The 19997-nt window shown below is 34.8% G+C and overlaps 1 protein-coding gene across 1 annotated transcript in view; it reads right to left on the bottom strand.

Annotated features, from left to right (window-relative positions):
• The window catches only part of LOC130246323 (syndetin-like), a 382903-nt gene that overhangs the window by 284265 nt on the left and 78641 nt on the right, over nucleotides 1-19997 (bottom strand). The window contains exon 11 of the mRNA XM_056479201.1: nucleotides 13186-13326. Within this exon, the coding sequence (XP_056335176.1) occupies nucleotides 13186-13326 (141 nt within the window). The remainder of the gene's footprint in view (nucleotides 1-13185; nucleotides 13327-19997) is intronic.

Here is a 19997-nt window from a genome sequence, read left to right as displayed (position 1 = left end):
AGTCAGCAAATATCTGTCATAATGAAGTCACACCACAGATGGCGGAGCTGGAGAGATTCAGGAAAGATCAAGAGTTCTCTGGGTCCTCATGAACAGACGTGAGGGTCGCATATATGTCACATTACTAAATGTCACACACACACGCATCTAGGGAATTCATAGTAAGCTGCTAATCTAAAAGGAAAGTGCATTTGAACAGGAACGTACTTTAGAGATTCTTTTGTTAAAAGAAGAATTTGTTGGGTTGCCAATGTGTATTGGAGAACAAATTGTTATTTCGCAACATGATGTAGCTCTCACTTGTTTTTTCACAAGAGTGTTTTACTCCCACTTTATATTAAGTGACATTACATTTACATTAATGATTTAGTACAATGCAAAGAATATGCAGTATGAATAGAAAACCAATACATCCATAAAGAGTAAACAACAAAAATAACTGTGTGTTCTCCCTACAAGTATAGCAATACTAGTACATTTTGACCTTGTGGAAACATTTTTATGATAAAGTCTAGATCAGATGCGCGGTCGGTCAGAGGTGCGATATGCACATCAATTATAATAGCATTTTTTATGACATTGTATAACAATAATTATTATTTTTACAGCACTGTGACGGTTGGGCTTAGGGTTGGGGTGGGGGTAGGTGTAAATACAATTTATTGGGTAAATTAATAGATAGCATGAATAATACTCGGTACAAATACTGTTTTTACATTACGGTGACAGTTGGGTTTAGGGTTGGGGTGGGGGTAGACCAGGGATGGGCAAACTCGATCCTGAAGGGCTGGTGTCCTTGCATAGTTTTGCTCCAACCCTAATCAAACACACCTGCTTGTAGCTTTCTAGTGATCTTGAAGACACTAATTAGGGTGTTCAGATGTGTTTGATTAGTGTTGGAGCAAAACTCTGCAGGGACACCGGCCCTCGAGGATCGAGTTTGCCCATGCCTGGGGTAGACGGTAATAAAATACAATAACTGGGAAATTTAATAAATAATTCTCGTCAACTTCCAGCCGCATCCATATCCGCTCCAGCAACAACCCATTTTATGTCCCGATGAAGAAAACGGCTCATACATTGCACAAAATGTAGCATTCTGAAAACGCAATGTGTGACAGAAAACACAATGGAAACTATTTTAACGATCTAGGAGCAAAGTCTAAAGCGCAGGGTGCAACAGCAATAAGGGCACGTCAGAATCCACTTTTGCTATTTTAAGGATAGAAAAATACAGTACGTGCCCGGCGCATGGTCTAACAGGGTTGAGCTTATTATTCTCTTAATGAGTTATGGCTGTGTTTTGAACATAACGTGCATTAAACCAATCAGAGTCTCATCCCCCATTCACTTTAATGCTGCGTTCACACCAGATGTGGATGAAGCGTCAAGCACAAGTGGTTTACATGTTAAGTCAATCCAAGGCAAGTTACATGTTAAGTCAATACGAATAGACATCCAGCGGTGAAATTCGTGTGAATGATGCAATTCCCATGATTGAAGCGATGCGAGTTGAGCGTTTTGTGCGAAACGCTTGAGTTGGAAAATCTGAACTTCAGCAGACATTCGTACTGTATTAACCAATAAGGAGCTTTCTCTTGTAGGGGTCAGATTATGACGTAGCTCCTGTTGTTAATGTCCCGGGGAAAAATCCTCTTGGCGACTCCGGACAACAGTTCATCAAACTGGACTCGGCTTAGTCGGAAGCACATGTTTCTATCATACAGTTTCTGGAGGAGTAGGTGAACTCACAGAGCTGGGTGCACCTCTGAAAGGATGTAGTGGACTCAGACATGGCTTCAAACAAATCAGCGCTGTTTACCAGCCTTCCCAAAGCACATAAACACAGTTATTTTCTCAATAAAATCCATGTTAGTCATTTAGCAGTGAAGCTAGTGTCACCAGGCAGACAGATGCCCTGCCCATGACGCGAATCTGCATCTATTGTGAAGTGAATTTGATGTGCGAATGAAGCGAGTAAATTCAAAATGTTGCACGTTCTGCGTCTGTTGTAAACTTAGCATAAGAGTTGTGTTGCGCCAATGGGTCATTTGCTATTTACTGTACATGGCGAACTTTGTAAGTGTAAAAACTGAACGCTTTACTAGCGAGAAAACAGTAAACAGACCATCTGCCAGACCATCTGCCAGACCATTCAGCCTCCTTATTTTCTCTTTACTTTACTTTTACTCTACTTTACTCCTTTACTTTCATTGATAAGGAACTGGAAGATGTCCATTAGGCTACATATTTAGTTTCGTTTGTTAAGCTCAAAGATTTGTTTCAAAACTATTTCTAAATTCAGTTCTAATTTCCAGCAAACGAATAAATGAACAATAATAATTAAGTGTGATCAAAAAACTGAGTTCCTACAAAAACTGATATCTAAACACACGTCTTATTCTTATGCCCCATATGGTCCAAAACCTGACAGGTGGACAAATATAAACTTGCTTTTATTAAAACAAAAATAAAAATGCATATAATAAATAATACAGCTAATAATAATAACATTATACTAATGCAAATTGTCATGAATATACTGAAAAAGCCCCCGAGATGAGGCATGCAGGCAGTGGTTTCATTTTAATGCTTTAATTTATTCATATGTAAAGATATTTGTTTATAATTTATTTGTTCATTATTAAGCAATGTTTAAGCATTTTGGACCTGCATAGGCACATAACTAATACATTTCAAAAACGTAAACTGCCTTAAAATTCCTTAGAAATTGAAGATTTTTATGAACATGTACTGTAAATACATCTAGTGAATATCAGATAAATTGATGAAACTGATTATGATATAACTATAATACTTCCCTATTTCCATGCACATAACATCTGTTGCTTTTCCAAGAACCTGTAACAAATGTATGAGCAAAAAAATTTTTTTAACAATAATAAAACTCAGCTATATGAATGGAAATCTAATTCAGCAGATATGTACCTACAGGCATGTTTGATTAGTTTTTTCACTGGGCTGTGTAATAAACTAAAATCTATTATAATGATATAAAAAAACGCATTGCCTCCTGCACCTTTAGTGGATGCATCACCAGAAAAGTGAGGTGAAATAAAAACAACCAGTGCAACATACCGACGAACTGACACGTTCATCAGATTAACAGAGAAATGATGGTTCATCTTCCCATATGATTATCAAACAATAGGAGAGCAATTATCTTAGTGCAGAATTGATGCTCTGAGAAAAGCTCAGATCAGAATCAGCTCAGCAAATCAGTCTGAGAGCCGCTTAAACTCCAACAGCTTCACTAAGAGTCAGACATCAATGAAGCACTTCACATCCAAACGTCCATCTCTGACACCCTCCGGAGACAGAAAAGAAACGGTTGCAGGAAAAAAAACTTGAGCCGGCCTGATTTAATCGTGAAAAGTTGAATGAAATGCAATTCCTATAAACACTATTAAATTCATTGAATATACTGCATTCTTTTAAGGTAAGTGGTTCCAAACTATTTATATAGGCTGAATTTAAACAAAAGCTGCATCCCAAATGGCACACTATACACTATGTACTTATGCACTTACACTTGAGTGTATTTCTTGAGGCCCCCCAAAATCCCTAAATCTGCCCTTGTGTACATTCTGAAACTTTACGCGAAGGGGGTGTTCATAAGGCTGCCATGACACTTTTTATAGTCATTATAAGTCATATATAGTCATATATAAGTATGCACATTAATGTTATGCATACTTATGACAGCTGTTATTAAGTGTCATTTGTGTATATATATATATATATGCAAAGATGACATTGTTTGAGATGTCTTTGTTAAGACAGCTTGACATAAGCAAATACATCCTTACACAGCACAACATGTCATAAATCTGTCATAAACATGACTGTCATGAGACCATAATTGTGTCATGGAATTTTTTATGGTCACTTTTTCAGTGTAACAAAATGCATTTTAAATAAAAAAACATTCATTAAAAGTGTCAATTATCTTATTATTTATTTATTTACTCATGCCATATCATCAGCATTGGCTATATTCAAGGCAACATTGGTAATAAACGTTTTATTAATTAATTAATTAATTAATTTAATTATTTATTCATTCATTCCTTTATTTCATATCAGCAGCATTGGCTATATTCATGGCAACATTAGTAATAAAATTTCTATTTATTTATTAATGAATTAATTCATTCATTCATTTATTTATTTATTTATTTATTTATTTATTTATTTATTTATTTATTTATTTATTTATTTATTTATTTATTCATTCATTCATTCATTCATTCATTCATTCATTCCTTTATTTATTTCATATCAGCAGCATTGGTTATATTCATGGCAACATTAGTAATAAATTTTCTATTTATTAATTAATTAATTAATTAATTAATTAATTAATTAATTAATTAATTAATTAATTAATTAATTAATTAATTAATTAATTAATTAATTAATTAATTAATTAATTAATTAATTAATTAATTAATTAATTAATTAATTAATTAATTAATTAATTAATTAATTAATTTATGAAAATCATCAACATTGGCTATATTCATGGAAACATTGGTAATAAATATTAAAAAAATTTTAATTAATTAATTAATTTGTTTGTTTGTTTGTTTATTCGTTCATTCATTCATTCAATTATTAATTTATTTACTCATTCATTCATTCATTCGTTTATTCATTTATTTATGTAAGCCTGTCATATCAGCAGCATTGGCTATATTCATGGAAACGTTGCCAATAAATATTAAATATATAGTTTTTATTGTTTAAAATCATAACAAACACACATACAAAAACCCACACAGAAAACAACAACACTGACAAAAGTCATATAAAAGATCTTTCAATTTGATTACTGATAAATATTCTAACATTCCTCCAGAAGACGTCTTTTAAGAAATTGCCTAAATATAAATATTCTCTTATATCATTGACAAATACACACTCTATAAAAACATTCTATATTAAGTCATAAATTGGGTCTCTTCCCCTTTTGCTTAGTATTGAATGGCCAAGTTTACATCTTGTAATTTTACCTGGTCATGTCTAGTTTCAAAATGCTCTGACAAATAATTTTAAAACACCACCATTATTATTTAATGATGTTTTAAGATATTAATGGTATATAATCTATGGTATAATAATATTTGAATATATTATTTAATGATATTTTAATGATAAAGATAAACATTAATGATGATGGCATAAAATTCATGATAAAATTATAATTGACAATCATGTTTATGACAGATTTATGACAAGTGATGTCTTGATGATGTCAAGTTGTCATGACAAAGACAGATAATGATACATTTGTATTTGTCAAGTTGTCATTAAGACATTTGAAACAATGATTAAAAAATGATATAACTGATCGAATGACAGTAGACAAAGTTTCATGACAGTCCTAGTGTTACCCAATATACAACCTGCTGTATCAGTATGAGGCCAATACACAACAAAAATAACTCAACACATACCCCAAGATGCTCTAATCATTAACATGCAGCTCAATCCTGAAGTTTGCAACCTTGATTCATCCTTTAGATTAGATTGGGTTGAAAAAAGGGCTACTTTGTGCCAGGACTTATCTTAAAAGTGTTGTATGTGTGGCTTTCCTTATTAGCTACATCAATGAAACTCCCCCCCTGCTGCTTTAACGAACTAAATCAATCAAACGCTCGCGTGACTGGATCTTCCGCTGACAAAACTCCACATGTGGTCCTTGCGTGAGAGTGTTAGCTCTCAAAATGTGGCTCCATCGGAGATGACACAGATAACAGTTTGCATGTGTTTACTATTCAGGAGGCTGACGGTTCAGGATACGACAGCTTGATAGCACGGAATAAGAAAGACAGCGGGACTCAGATTATAATTGCGAAAGCTATTAATATAAACAGCGGTGGGAAAAGAGAGAGCTGATTTCCAGTCAATGTCAAATAGACTCAAAATACAGCGTTCAGGGTTTTCATGATTCTCGGATTTGGTAAAAATTGTTAAACACACATTTTTTTTCAATCAGTGCGAAACAAGCATGAGACTAAATTCTAGGGATGTAACGATTCAGCCAATGAGCAGGTTGAAACTGATTAAAATATGTGACAATATAAAGTGGTTGGGAGTGGTATAACGGATCACAAATCTCACAGTTTGGATCACGTTATGGCTTTTTAGTCACGGATCCAGTGGTGTAGTCCTACAAAAATAGGTGGTGTACTATTACCCAGCCAATCCAAATTTTAAAAGTAGGCAAAGAAACGACGAAAGTCAATGTATCTTTGCTTCATTTGATATATATATATATATATATATATATATATATATATATATATATATATATATATATATATATATATATATATATATATATATATATATATATATATATATATATATAAATACACACACACACACACACACACACACACACACACACACACACACACACACACACACACACACACACACACACACACACTGTGGTTTGCTGACTAACTAAAAAACGAGTTCAGGAGCGGGATTCTGCCGCCGTTTTTATATCAAATTAAAAGGGGACTGAGGCGATCATTTAGTAATGTACAGGTGATCGCAAAGGTGTTAGGGGGGCTGAGGGAAATATAGGAGGGCTAAAGCGACGCCCATGCTGTTTTATAATTTTACTTGAACGTTTCAGCGAGACTTCATTCAGCTGATTTGTTGTGATCTTCGAAAAACTCAAATACTCAATAGACAAAAATTAGGGAAGTCTAATCACCAAAACAAGTGAGTATACCGAGAGTATGATCCTCAGAAGTCGTAATACCCAAACACTGAGTATACGTGCGTATAGCAAGGACTACACCACTGCACGGATCGGACCATTTTTCGGATAAGCCAAAAACAAAGGAGACAAATGTAATTTGCTTTTCATTTATTACACAAACAGTACCGCAAAACACTTTTGGTTTTAACAAACAGAACTTAGAACCTGTAATTGTATTCAAAATAAAATGAAGAAATAATCAGCTGAATAAAAATAAACAGTAAAATATTCAGTACTGTGAAAAATTCACTGCTACAACTACTGTTGCTGATGAGGCTAAATATATCAATCTAACATTCTGTACAATCTGTACAACACATTTATTTTGAGTCTCATTTTCAATAAATGATTCACTCATAAAACTTCATGTTTCATTGTTAGATGATAATTTTTTAACAATTTTTCAGTGCCATATGTCGTCTGTTTGTTAAATAATGTAATTGCTGCCTACAACTTTTATTTTTTAAGCATATGACGGTTATTTTCATCATTACCATACACATCAGTGGTTTTATCTAACCTATAAATTGTTATGCCAGTACTTCTGTGCAGGGCCGTGCACAGACCCTTGAAGGGGCAAGTGCTTGATGCGATCTCAAAGTGAAGAGGGGGGGGGGGGGGGGGGGTTAGGGGCAGTTGCGATCGCAAAGTGAAGAGCGTGGGGGGGTGATTGGGTGGGCGGCGATCGCAAAGTACACTGAAAAAAATATTCAAAGATGATTCCTTGGATTTACTCAATTTTTTTTCGTTAAGTGGTTGTACACAATTTATTTGTGTTGAATTTAAACAAACAAATTAAGTTAAACATTGCTCAATTTAATTTGTTTGTTTAAATTCAACACAAATAAATTGTTTGCAACAGTTTTGCATGCAACACTTTTTTCAGTGTAAGGGAGGATGTTTGCCGATCGCAAAGTGAAGGGAGGGGGGGGGGGATGGGCAAGAGGGGCACCTCAAAAGACTCAAAAGAACAGCAATCACATTATAAACCACAATGGTTCAAATTACAGTTACTGAATAAGCAACCCTGAACTACTACAAAGCACTTAGTTTTCAACAAACATCCTGTTAAACAATGAAACAGTAAAAGCAGACGCAGCACTGAGATCCCTGAGAAAACCTTTTGTCGAGATGGACGGCAGAATTAGAGGTGTAGAGGGAGATAAAGAGATTGTGATGTGATTGACACTCTAATACAGTGCTCTTATTCAGCTGCAAGGTCAATATCCACTAGAGAGCCCTCCAAAATACACGTGAGGGGCTCATTCAACAACACTGATGGTAAATAACACTGACAATCAGCGTCAGCAATGAGCTAACCCAGACTGAGACTGAGCGTGCAAATTTGAGCATTTGTTTTACCTTTGTTGATGTGCACAAACAAGGCATTATTTGTTCCATATTTCCATCATATACATATATACAGTATATCTATCTATTTATTTATTCCATATCAGCAGCATTGGGAATATTCATGGCAACATTGATCATTCATTCATTCATTCATTCATTCATTCATTCACTCATTCGATATTTATTACCACTTTAGCTATATTCATGGCAACATTGGTAATACATTATTTATTCATTAATTCATTCATTCCATATTTATTGCCATATTAGCTATATTCATGGCAACATTGGTAATAAATATTATATTTAGTCATTCATTTTGATATTTAATTATTTATTTATTTATTCAATCATTCATTTATTCCATATTTATTATTATATTGGCTATATTCATGGCAACATTTATAATAAATATTTTATTTATTCATTCATTTATTGATTCATTCATTCATTCATTCATTCCATATTTTTATCATAATGGCTATATTCATGGCAACATTAATAATAAATATTTTATTTATTTATTTATTTATTCATTTATTTATTTATTTATTTATTTATTTATTTATTTATTTATTTATTTATTTATTTATTTATTTATTCATTCATACATTCATTCATACATTCATTCATTCATTCATTCATTCATGCAATCATTCATTCATTCCATATTTATTATCATATTGGCTGTATTCATGGCAACATTAATAATTAATAATTTTATTTATTTATTTATTTATTTATTTATTTATTTATTTATTTATTTATTCATTCATTTATTCATTTATACATTCATTCATTCCATATTTATTATCATATTGGCTGTATTTATGGCAACATTAATAATAAATATTTTTATTTTTTCACTCATTCATTTATTCTTTCATTCGTTCATTCCATATTTATTACCACATGGGCTATATTCATGGCAACACTGATGATAAATATTTCATTCATTCATTTATTCATTCATTCGTTCATTCCATATTTACTACAATATTGGGTATATTCATGGCAACATTGATGATAAATATTTTATTCATTCATTCATTCATTTCATATTTATTACCATATTGGCTATATTCATGGCAACATTGGTAGTAAATATTTTATTTATTTATTTATTTATTTTATTCCATATCAGCAGCATTGGCTATATTCATGGGAACATTTGTTTACATTATTTTTATTATTCCATATATATATATATATATATATATATATAATATCCTAAAATTCCACCAGAAGACACAATTTTTAACATTATCAAAACCTGTCTTTGTCATATGAACTTGACATTATCAAAATACACGTGAGAGACTCATTCAACAACCCTGATGATAAATCACACTGACAATTAGCGTCAGAAATGAGCTAACCCAGACTGAGACTGAGCATGCAACTTTTATCATTTGTTTTACCTTTGTTGATGTGCACAAACCGTGAGTTCCTGCTTCAGATTCAGACCACAGAGAGATCTCTGAAGGGATCTGATAATGATAGTTTCATGTAAAATTCATGTCGCGCTCTGCATTATGATGTGACCTTTGAAGCGTTCCAAGTTATGCTGCATTTTAATTCCCATTCTGCGGTTCAAAGTTCAGAATTGAAGTGATTGTCATTAGCATAGCTCTCGTTGTGTTTACTTTATGGTGACTGGAGAATTTGGAGAGCCGGAAGGATGACGCATTGTGCTAGAGAAAAATCATCTGCAATATTTGCTTGGCCGTGAGATAAGAGGAAAGACAAAATCGGTGAAAATTCTGACTTGGGGGCAAACCCCATGAAGCGGGATTCATTTCTTTCTCCATGGAGGGTTCGGAGGGCATTGCATCCAGAACGAAAAACTGAAATGAGCAGGACTAGTGTCTCATTGAGAAAATGGAGATGTCGTCTTTAGCGTGCCTTTTCAAAGTGATGATTTGAAGAAAAGGAAAATCAAAAGATTTTATCAGCTGAGCCGAAACCTCAGGCAGAACAGCCCGTGTCTGAGTCTTAAATGCACAGTACACATTCGTACATTCCTTTGGATTGAAGTATTAGGCTGCTGTGATGTGGGCAAAAAAACCTATTACGATTTTCTTGAACAATATTGCGATTTCGGTTTTAAAATGATGATTTTGACACAAACAGACGTTTTACAGTGTGAATCTGAAACATATTTCCAAAGAAAAAAAATAAGATCTTTATCAAAGACCTGTAACATGTCTCTAAAACAGACATAAGCCAAAAAAAATTATTTAAAGGCGAGTAAAGCTCTAGCAAATTGTCTCTAGAACAGACCTATGGCAAAACAAATAAATATATTTTCGCGCATATTGAGAGCGACACACACGCGTATTCCATGCGCTCCCAGTCAAAAACATCTCTACTTTCAGAATTCTGCAAGAGCACCACGAGTCACGTAACAGGCACTGAGCGACAGGCTTCATACCTTATAGGCCCAATCCCAATTCTACCTCTTAGCCCTTCCCCTTACCCGGGGAATTCACATGAAGGGGTAGGGGTGTCCCTTTTCTCTTTAGCTTGAAGGCGTAGGGCTAAGGGGAACCCCTTCGAACTGAGAGTTTTCAGGATCACACTCGAAACCAAGAGTAAGAAAATTTCCCAGAATACACCAGCCACAATGGCAGAACATCTGCACCCGAAAGTAAGGAGATCACGTTAGGCGATTTTTTTGTCATTATTATGAATTTTTACTACAAAAAACCATATGTTCTAATATATTCATAACCGCGTTTGTGTTAAGTTATGTGTAATTAAATTAAATGACACGGGAAGAAAGTATTGAACACATGAAAAAAGAAAGCTGTAGAAAGTTGTAGGCAGTGACAGCCCAGACAGCAGCTATAATCCCTCAGTAGTTCTTCAGCAACCCTTTGCACTTCATCATTGTAAATTGTCAGCTGCTTCAGTCCAACATCTACCTTAGCAGGATGATGAAGACGAAACCAGAGTGGACATTTCAGCAAAACAATGATCTAAAACACAGCCAAGGAAACTCTCTAATGCTTTCAGAGAAAGAAAATAAAGCTGTAAAATGGCCCAGCCAATCACCTGACTAGAATCCAATAGAGAATACAAAATAAAGATCAGATTTTATAGACGGCATAGAACCATCAAGATTCTTACACTCTGTTGAAGTCTGTGAAAAACACACCCCCAAGCAATGCATGTAAAGCTGCCGTCATTAAAAAAAGCCTTTTATATAAAGTATTAGATACAGTAGTTCAGTGCTTTCTCCATGTGTAATTCCATTGTTATTACATATATATATATATATATAATTATATATATATAATATATATATATATATATATATATATATATATTATATATATATATATATATATATATTTATATATTTATTTGTAGATTTTCTTGTTTTGTATGTTTGTATTCTTTGGATTTTACCAAAATCTAGTTTAATTCCATGTCAACGTCTCCTTTAGAATATTTTTCCCAGAAAATAAAACATGACGTGTTCAATACATTTTCCCCCCACTGTATATTACATTGCTTGGGGTTTTCTTATATATTAATTATCTGTCTTTTATTCATTTAATCATTATTACTCATCCTTATTTTGGATAAATTTGTTTGTTAACCTGAAACGTACTGCGCAACCTGGAATTTACTCAAATTGTTTATTCAACAGCCCACCACTGACAATATGTACACTAAAACAATTGCTTCCCATTACAAAGGGGCAAAAAACAAAGCTTCCTTCCCAAATCACTCGCTCTATCATTGAGCTCTCTGCAAACATGTGTTGACAGCACCATCTGAACTTGAACATAAGGGCTCTGTTTTACCTCAGCTCAGCAGATAACAACAATATTCCCTTCTGACACTCGAATATAGTACAGCCAGGTGCAGATAAGCCTACGCCAACTATCTGAGCTCTGTGCCAACAGCAGTTCACTGAAAGAATCCACGCACTTCAACTCTAAAAGCGGAGAACAATACACATAGCAATTATAGATTTATATGTACATGTAAGTGGAGGTTACGCTACTACTCGTAAATGGATGAAGATAAAACAAGGTAAGATGGGGTGAAAATGTAGTTCTGAGGTCTGAAATGTAAACAGAAGAAGGTACCCGGTATGATTTACTGTTAAAGAAATTATAGGGGTTTTACTCAAGCGGTAACATCCAGCTTTCCCTCATGAAGCTAATATGGAAATAACTGAAACTGCAATTCATCGAAATTCCGCTAGGCCTGGCTCCAAAACAGAGCACATTTCTATTGGTGTTTACAGCCTGGTACAAAGAACAATTTTGGTGTATATAGCAAATATTATCCTTCATGACAACTGTGAGGGGGTGAAATTTTTTATAACGTATATATTTAGTTTATATTAAGTTATATTAAATCTGCATAATTAAGGGTGTTGCCAATTGAGTGACAGCTAGGTCTTGCTGGTCGCCGTCATGTCATCTGAGCTGATTCCGGCTGATTAGCTGCTGAACTTTGCATATACATTGCATTTGTTTTTGTTTTATGTGGCTTACACAGTAAATTGCCTTTTGGAATTATTTCGTAGAGTTATCAGATGATATGGGAATCGCACAGCCCTGTTTCAAAGCACATCACAAGACCTTTAATATTATTTACCAATTGTACAATCTCCAACAATAATCCGGTAATAAAATCACCCATAATAGGCGACTGCAATTTCATTGGTGATCCACAGGTTCAATACCTCCATACAAATGCAAATGCAAATGTCTGAAGACTTGGTGCTTGGCAGAGACTCCAATTTTTTCCTGTTAACTCAAATTAATTGCTTCATGAATGAGTTTGTCTGCGCAACACGTTTCCCTCTCACCGCTATTCGACAAATACACACCATTTCCAAAGGCAGGAGTCTAACCTATTTTACGCCTGTCTAGAGCACAATGAGAATGAAAACCAGCAATGATTTCACGCTTGAGCGATGAATGTGGCTTATATTGACTTCTAGAAGTCTGTTTTTTTCTTTTTTGGACATCCTCCAACACTGTATGAATGGAGAGCGGTCGTACCGTGCAAAGGTCTTTGTACTGCATCTTCTGGAACTTGGTGTCTGCATTGCCGGCGCAGAGCTCCACGTATCCCAGCACCACCTGGAAGACGGTGTTGTGGATGGCCTGGGTGAAGTGCATATGCAGCTGATCCATCGCCGTCTGTGGAGAAACAGAAAAAAGGGCAATCAGACTGTATGTTGAATGTTTTTTTATGTAGTATATTTACAAATGCACCATAAAAGAAAGAAAAATACATATTAAATCCTTGCACTACTTTGTTGAATTGGAAAAATTAATATATGTATTTTTGTTAGAAAGAATTAAGTACTGACTGAGCTCTAAAGAGATGAATCACCCAAAAATGAAAATTCTGTGATTGCTTACACATTTTATCTTGTTTTCGATTAAATGTTTACTAAACATTCTTAAAAGATAATTTCACTTAACATCTAAATATACAGTCACCGGCCATTTTATTAGGTACACCTTGCCAACTGCTCTTAACGCAAATTTCAATGGTAACAACTTTAATAGGCACTCGTTACAACCGAAGTATGCAGAAGAGCATCTCTGAATGCACAACACCTCCAACGGATGGGCTACAGCAGCAGAAGACCACACCGAGTGCCACTCCTGTCAGTTAAGAACAGGAAACTGAGGCTGCAATTAGGTCAGGCTTAGCAACACTGGACAACAGAAGATTGGAAAAACGTTGCCTGGTCTGATGAGTCACGATTACTGCTGCGACATTTGGATGGTAGGGTCAGAATTTGGCATCAACACCATGAAAGCATGGATCTATCCTACCTTGTATCAACGATTCAGCCTGCCTCTGGTGGTGTAATGGCATGTGGAATATTTTCTTGGCACTCTTTGGGCCCATTAGTACCAATTGAGCATCATGTCAGCACCACAGCCTACCTGAGTATTGTAGCTGACCATGTCCATTCCTTTATGACCACAGTGTACCCACATTACGATAACTACTTCCAGCAGGATGTCATGTCATAAAGCACGAATCACCTCAGACTGGTTTCTAGAACATGACAATGAGTTCACTGTACTCAAATGGCCTCCACAGTCACCAGAACTCAATCCAATAGAGTACCTTTGGGATGTGGTGGAACGGGAGATTCACATCATGGATGTGAAATCTCTGAGGAATATTTCCAGTACCTTGTTGAACCTGTGCTATAGAGGATTAAGGCAGTTCTGAAGGCAAAAGGGGGTCCAGCCACCTTAGTAAGGTTTACCTAATAAAGTGGCCGGTTGCGTGTGATAATTACTGACATTCAAATCTTAGCTTAGTAAACTTTTACTAATATTATTACTGTTTTCAGCATTTTAATGTTACAAAAAATCTATTCCAAATAAACACTTTGTGAACTTTCGATTCATAAAAAATTCCAAACATTTTTTTCTGTTTTAGAGACAGTAGAAAATCATTTTAGTCATTATTTAGTTTTTTCTCACTTGTTCAAAACCGATTTGAGTTTCTTCCTTCTGTTGGACACACAAAAAAAGATATTTTGAAAAATGCTGATAGCTTGTGATACTATATCATATGATACTATGGAAATCAATGGGTGCCAGCAGCTACAACATTCTTCCAAATATCTTCTTTTGTGTTCAACAGAATAAAGCTTGTTAAGGTTTAAAACCACATGAATAAATGAGGTAATTTTCATTTTGTGGTGAACTATCCCTTTAAGAAGCGCAACCATTTCAGCTGCTATAATACGAAATGTTCCATAAGCATCAAATAACCATGATTTTAATAGGATCAGTTTTAAATTAAAGAAATAATCACATTTAAAAAGGATATTATAATACAACCATTATTTTAGTTAATGATAATTAACTATATAATCCTCAATATTTTTGTACTTTTGATAAAAAATAAATGTAGCAATAGTGATAATAACAGACCAAAACATTATTTCTATACATAAAGATAATATACTGTATAAAATATAAAATACAGACAAATAATAGAAATTGTCATGTTTTTAAAAATAATTCTAAATTAGGTAAGTTTTTCCTTAAAACAAGCAAAATAATCAGACAGCGGCATAAGCAAAATAATCTTGTTTTCATTTTGAAGTTTATTTTGCTTACCCCATTGGCAAATTATGACAATAGAAATAAATAAAATGCAAAATAAAGTTTAAAAATTAGGTGTGAAAAATATTAATATAATATATACTCTGGGGAAAACTTTTAAAAATGCTCTTTGTTCCATGGATGTTCTGATATATTTACTGAAAAACTATAAGCTTATTATTTTAGAAAATCTTGCCGAAGGAGGTCTGTTTGAAGGTAAAACTTCTGTATAACACTGGTCCCGGCTCAATCTCTCAGAGGAGATGAATCATTACTGAACTACATGCTGAAGCTAAATGTGCTCCCAAAGGGAGAAAAGGAACAGCTCTGCAACAACTTAATTATTCTTCTGTCCTCTCTCGCTTTCACTGCTTTCCTTCTTCCTTCAGCCATGAGCGAATCCATTCATTTTGGTCGAATTCATTCAGAAAGGCTATCAGGATATTTGCATTCTCCAGCAGGTCATTGTGTTCAAACCGATAGGTTAGTACTTCAATATTCATTCATTCATTCATTTTCCTTCGGTTAGTCTCCATTTCAGAGGTCGCCACAGAGGAATGAACCGCCAACTATTCCAGCATATGTTTTATGCAGTGGATGCCCTTCCAGCTGCAACCCAGTACTGGGAAACACCTATACACACTCATTAACACACACACACACACACACACGCGCACACACACACACACACACACACACACGCACACGCACACGCACACGCACCACAATATATATATAAATATATATATATATATATATATATATATTTACACTATGGCCAATTTAGTTAATCCAGTTGAACTGTCAACTGGCCCAGCCGAGACTAGAACCAGAAACCTTCTTGCTGTGAGGCGACAGTTTTAATCACAGAGTCACCGCCCACCGCCCATATTCCAATATATATATATAATATATTTTAAATGGAAATTTGGTACGTTTCCCGTACGTTTTGTGGTGTTTTGTGTTTGGCTTTCTCATCTCTCTTCCATTGTGCACTCTGCCCTGTCCTAGGTGTGCAACCATTGGTCGAGAAGGCTGTTAATCACCATTATGACGCACTCGACGCACCAATCAGGAGCTGGTCCACAATGTATAAAAGGCATTCGCTTGCACTGTTCAGAAGGAGCGCATGGCTTGCCGACAAACTGTCCACTTGTGTCGGCCAGCCTGTTAATTTGTATGGTATTATTTTTGTTGCTGTTTGTCGCTCGTTGTGTGCTTTGTTTATTAGATAAGTTTGCTGCTCAATTGTAGCTCAATTTAGTATTTATTATTGGGAAGTCAAACGATCTTTATGAGAATTGGATTATCAGATAAGCTCTTGTTTTGCTTATGGCTAACAGTGTGTACTTTACGAAAACTGTAGTGATTTTGAGCAGCATAATTTTTTGTGTTAGTTTATGGAGAAGTTGCCACATTTGTAATTATGTTTGCAATAGGTAAGAAGTTTAGTTAAGCGTCGTATACGCTGAAGATTACAGTTTTGTTTCTCTGCATTTTTCTTTGGTTAGTTAGTTTATGGCCCGTTTCCACTGAGTGGTACGGTATGGTTTGCTTTTATTTCCACTTACCACAAAGGGTATCTAAAAGGAACCGTACCGTACCACTTTTTGGTCACCCTTTGCAAAAGGTATCAACAGGCCCAAAGGGTACCATTAGGCGAAGCTAGACGCGCAGCTGAATGCTATTATTACAGAGATACGTCACTCGCAGAAGCAGGAGAATGAAAACAAAGGAAGCGCCATTTTTAGATACACAGCCGAGACATTACATAAATAATAAATACATATAATACAAGCCATGCTTGACCCGAGCTCAAACAAACCTTGTCGTTGCCTTGATGTACAGCCACAAAGCCAAGAAGAACAAAATCTGCTGTGTCCTGTTGTTGTTTTACGAGCCAGTCTAAAAGTGCGAGCGGGTTCACCTTCTCCAGAGAGATCTCTGCGTATCTATATTTGAAATAACGAACTTCTTGAACTCATATTAATAACGTGCGCATGATCATTGAAGCGCTCTGACATCCGATCCTTTCAGAAGCGGACAAATGCAAGAGTGAAGCGCAAAAAAACAAAAGAGCCAGAAAAAAAAGCAGCAAATGATGCTTTTGCAACCTAAAACATGAACAAACTGCCATGTTTAACTATTATCATCAACTTATGGACTATTATGAACTCGGAACGACGGAGTTACTTTCTAAGAAGAGGCTACATGTGCTAAATATTAAAGACACAGATGAGAGGTCTGCTCTGACTGTGGGCTATACTTGATGTCGTTTTTTGAACCCAAATAAGCACCAAATGTCTGCTGTGTGTAGTTTTCCTGTAATTGTAACATATCGGAGACTGTAAGGGGCTGTATTAGTTCATATATGTTGTATTTATTTATTTATTTTATATAATTGCAGACGTTACAGAAGGCTATTTGATCATTGATCTGCAGTTTTAATCAAATCATGTTCATAAAAGGTTAGTAATGAACATTTATACACAAGTATTTATGTGTATAAAGCATTTGTTTTGTGAGAAGTGCTTCTCATATGATATGTGAACGACCCATACAGCTTTACTGTAGACATTTACTTGAGTAAAAATGACGTCATCTGAGCACTTTTAGCTTAGCTTAGCATAAATCATTGAATCTGATTAGACCATGAGCACCTCACGAAAACAATGCTTCGATAATTATCCTATTTAAAGCTTGACTCTTCTGTAGTAATTACCGGAAAATGAAAAGTTGCTATTTTCTAGGCTGATATGGTTAGGAACTATAATCTCATTCCAATATAACAATCAAGAAACTTTGCTGAATAATTATATATATTATATAATGCAAAATCTGACAAATGGCCAAGTTCTGTCAATATAGCCAATGTGACCACTTGCAACCATGGAGACATTCGTGTAAGACAATTCAAAACTATTTTCAGGTTCATGGTACAGCAAAAAAGTTCCTTGATTGTTATGCCAAAATAAGAGTATAGTTTCTAGCCATATCAACCTATAAAATAGCAACTTTTCTGTCAGCTTTAGTACATGTAGTAACTACAAAAGAATCACTTTAAACAGAAAAATAATCTAAACTCACTTTTAAATGAGATGCTAATGGTCTAATCTGATTCTTATATGATATGTGAACGACCCGTACAGCTTTACTGTAGACATTTACTCGAGTAAAAATGACGTCATCTGAAACTTTCTGTCGTACACCATGCCCACCAAAAGGGTACCCGTTTGGCAGTGGAAATGCAAGCTTGATAAAGGTGACCCGTACCGACCCTACCATACCGTACCAAACTCTATCTCTCAGTGAAAACGGGCCATTAGTGGGTTGGGGTTTAGTTAGATTGTTTTGTTATATTTATTTCTTTGTTTTGTTTGATATTCTTTGTTTAATAAATTGTTAATTATTACCTGTTGTGTTTTCTCATTTGCACCCAGCACCACTAGAGACTTACTGAATGTTACGTCTCATCTAACTTAACAACTTAAACATGTAACAAATTAAAGAGCTGACGGAAATAAATCAACTGAGCTGAAAAAAGGCCAACCTAAAAGCATCAATAAGTAATAAAATATCAAAACAACGCAACCATGACGGAAATATATAAAATGTGCTGAGAAAAACGAGCAATTACATCAATTAGATTTTTAAAAAATCAGGAAAAACAAAAAGAGGAGATGAAAAGATGAAGAATTAGTCGTGTTGTCATTAGGCTAATTGCAGAGTTCATGGAAAACAGGCAGAGAGAACAGCACTTCCTCAGACAGTTTAAAGGGATTGACGTAAATGCTGAAGCCGGGTTTGCATTTGATTTGGTTAAAAACTTTGAAGCGACAGAGTCAGCAAACGTCTCGCTAAAAGCATGTTGGAACATCAAGGTCGGATCTATGATGAAATATCCGCCAGTGACGTCTTTTAGAGTCATCAAATACGCATGGCTGTTAGAAAATGCTTGTTTGGAGGGAAAAAATGGCAAAGTTCAATTGGGTGAGATGCTGCTAGAATATATGTCAAAGCGGGTAGACTGAGAAAAAAATTATTCAGGGTATATGCAGAAATCCAAAAGGAAATTTCAATACCTTTTTAAAACTTTTTAAAGACCTTCCCAGAATATTTTAAGATGTCGTCGCCACTTCAAGTTCTAATCTGGATCAAATCTTTAACTTAATAAACAGTTGCTAATAAACAGTTGTAGTTAAATAAATGAATGGAGCACAACCCTGCAACAGAACTCAAAAATTCAGACGAAACAAAGCTTAAAATAATAAATTACGCGATTGTTTTCAGTGACAGGCTTCAAGGAACTGGAATCATGAAAAATCAAGATCAGCTTATCTCTACTCAAAATCTTGTTTTATTCTCTGCAGAGATCTGTTCAAGTGTCATGAATCTCCTAATAATTTGTTGAGGCAGGAAGGACTCTCTAGGACTCCTAAAGAAAATTTATATTTGGAAATAGGCTCATTTTACAAATATCCTAGAGTTAAACAGTTGAGTTTTACCATTTTTTTATCCATCATTTTATCCATTTTATCCAGGATTAAAAAAAATAGCAAACCTCAATTGTTTAACTCGAAGGAAGTTGTAAAATTAACCTATTCTCATAAAAAGTGGAGTGTTCCTTTAAAGCCAGAATCTGTTTCAAGAGTTGCGGATGAAACACAAATCTTGGAATTGGTCCTTCAGTAATTACCAGTTGATCGGCTTAAACAGCCTTGCTCTGT

The sequence above is a fragment of the Danio aesculapii genome, chromosome 19 (assembly GCF_903798145.1).
Source record: "Danio aesculapii chromosome 19, fDanAes4.1, whole genome shotgun sequence".
NCBI lineage: Eukaryota > Metazoa > Chordata > Actinopteri > Cypriniformes > Danionidae > Danio > Danio aesculapii.
Note: the sequence above shows the minus strand (reverse complement) of the source record. Positions and strands in the feature narration are given on the sequence as shown.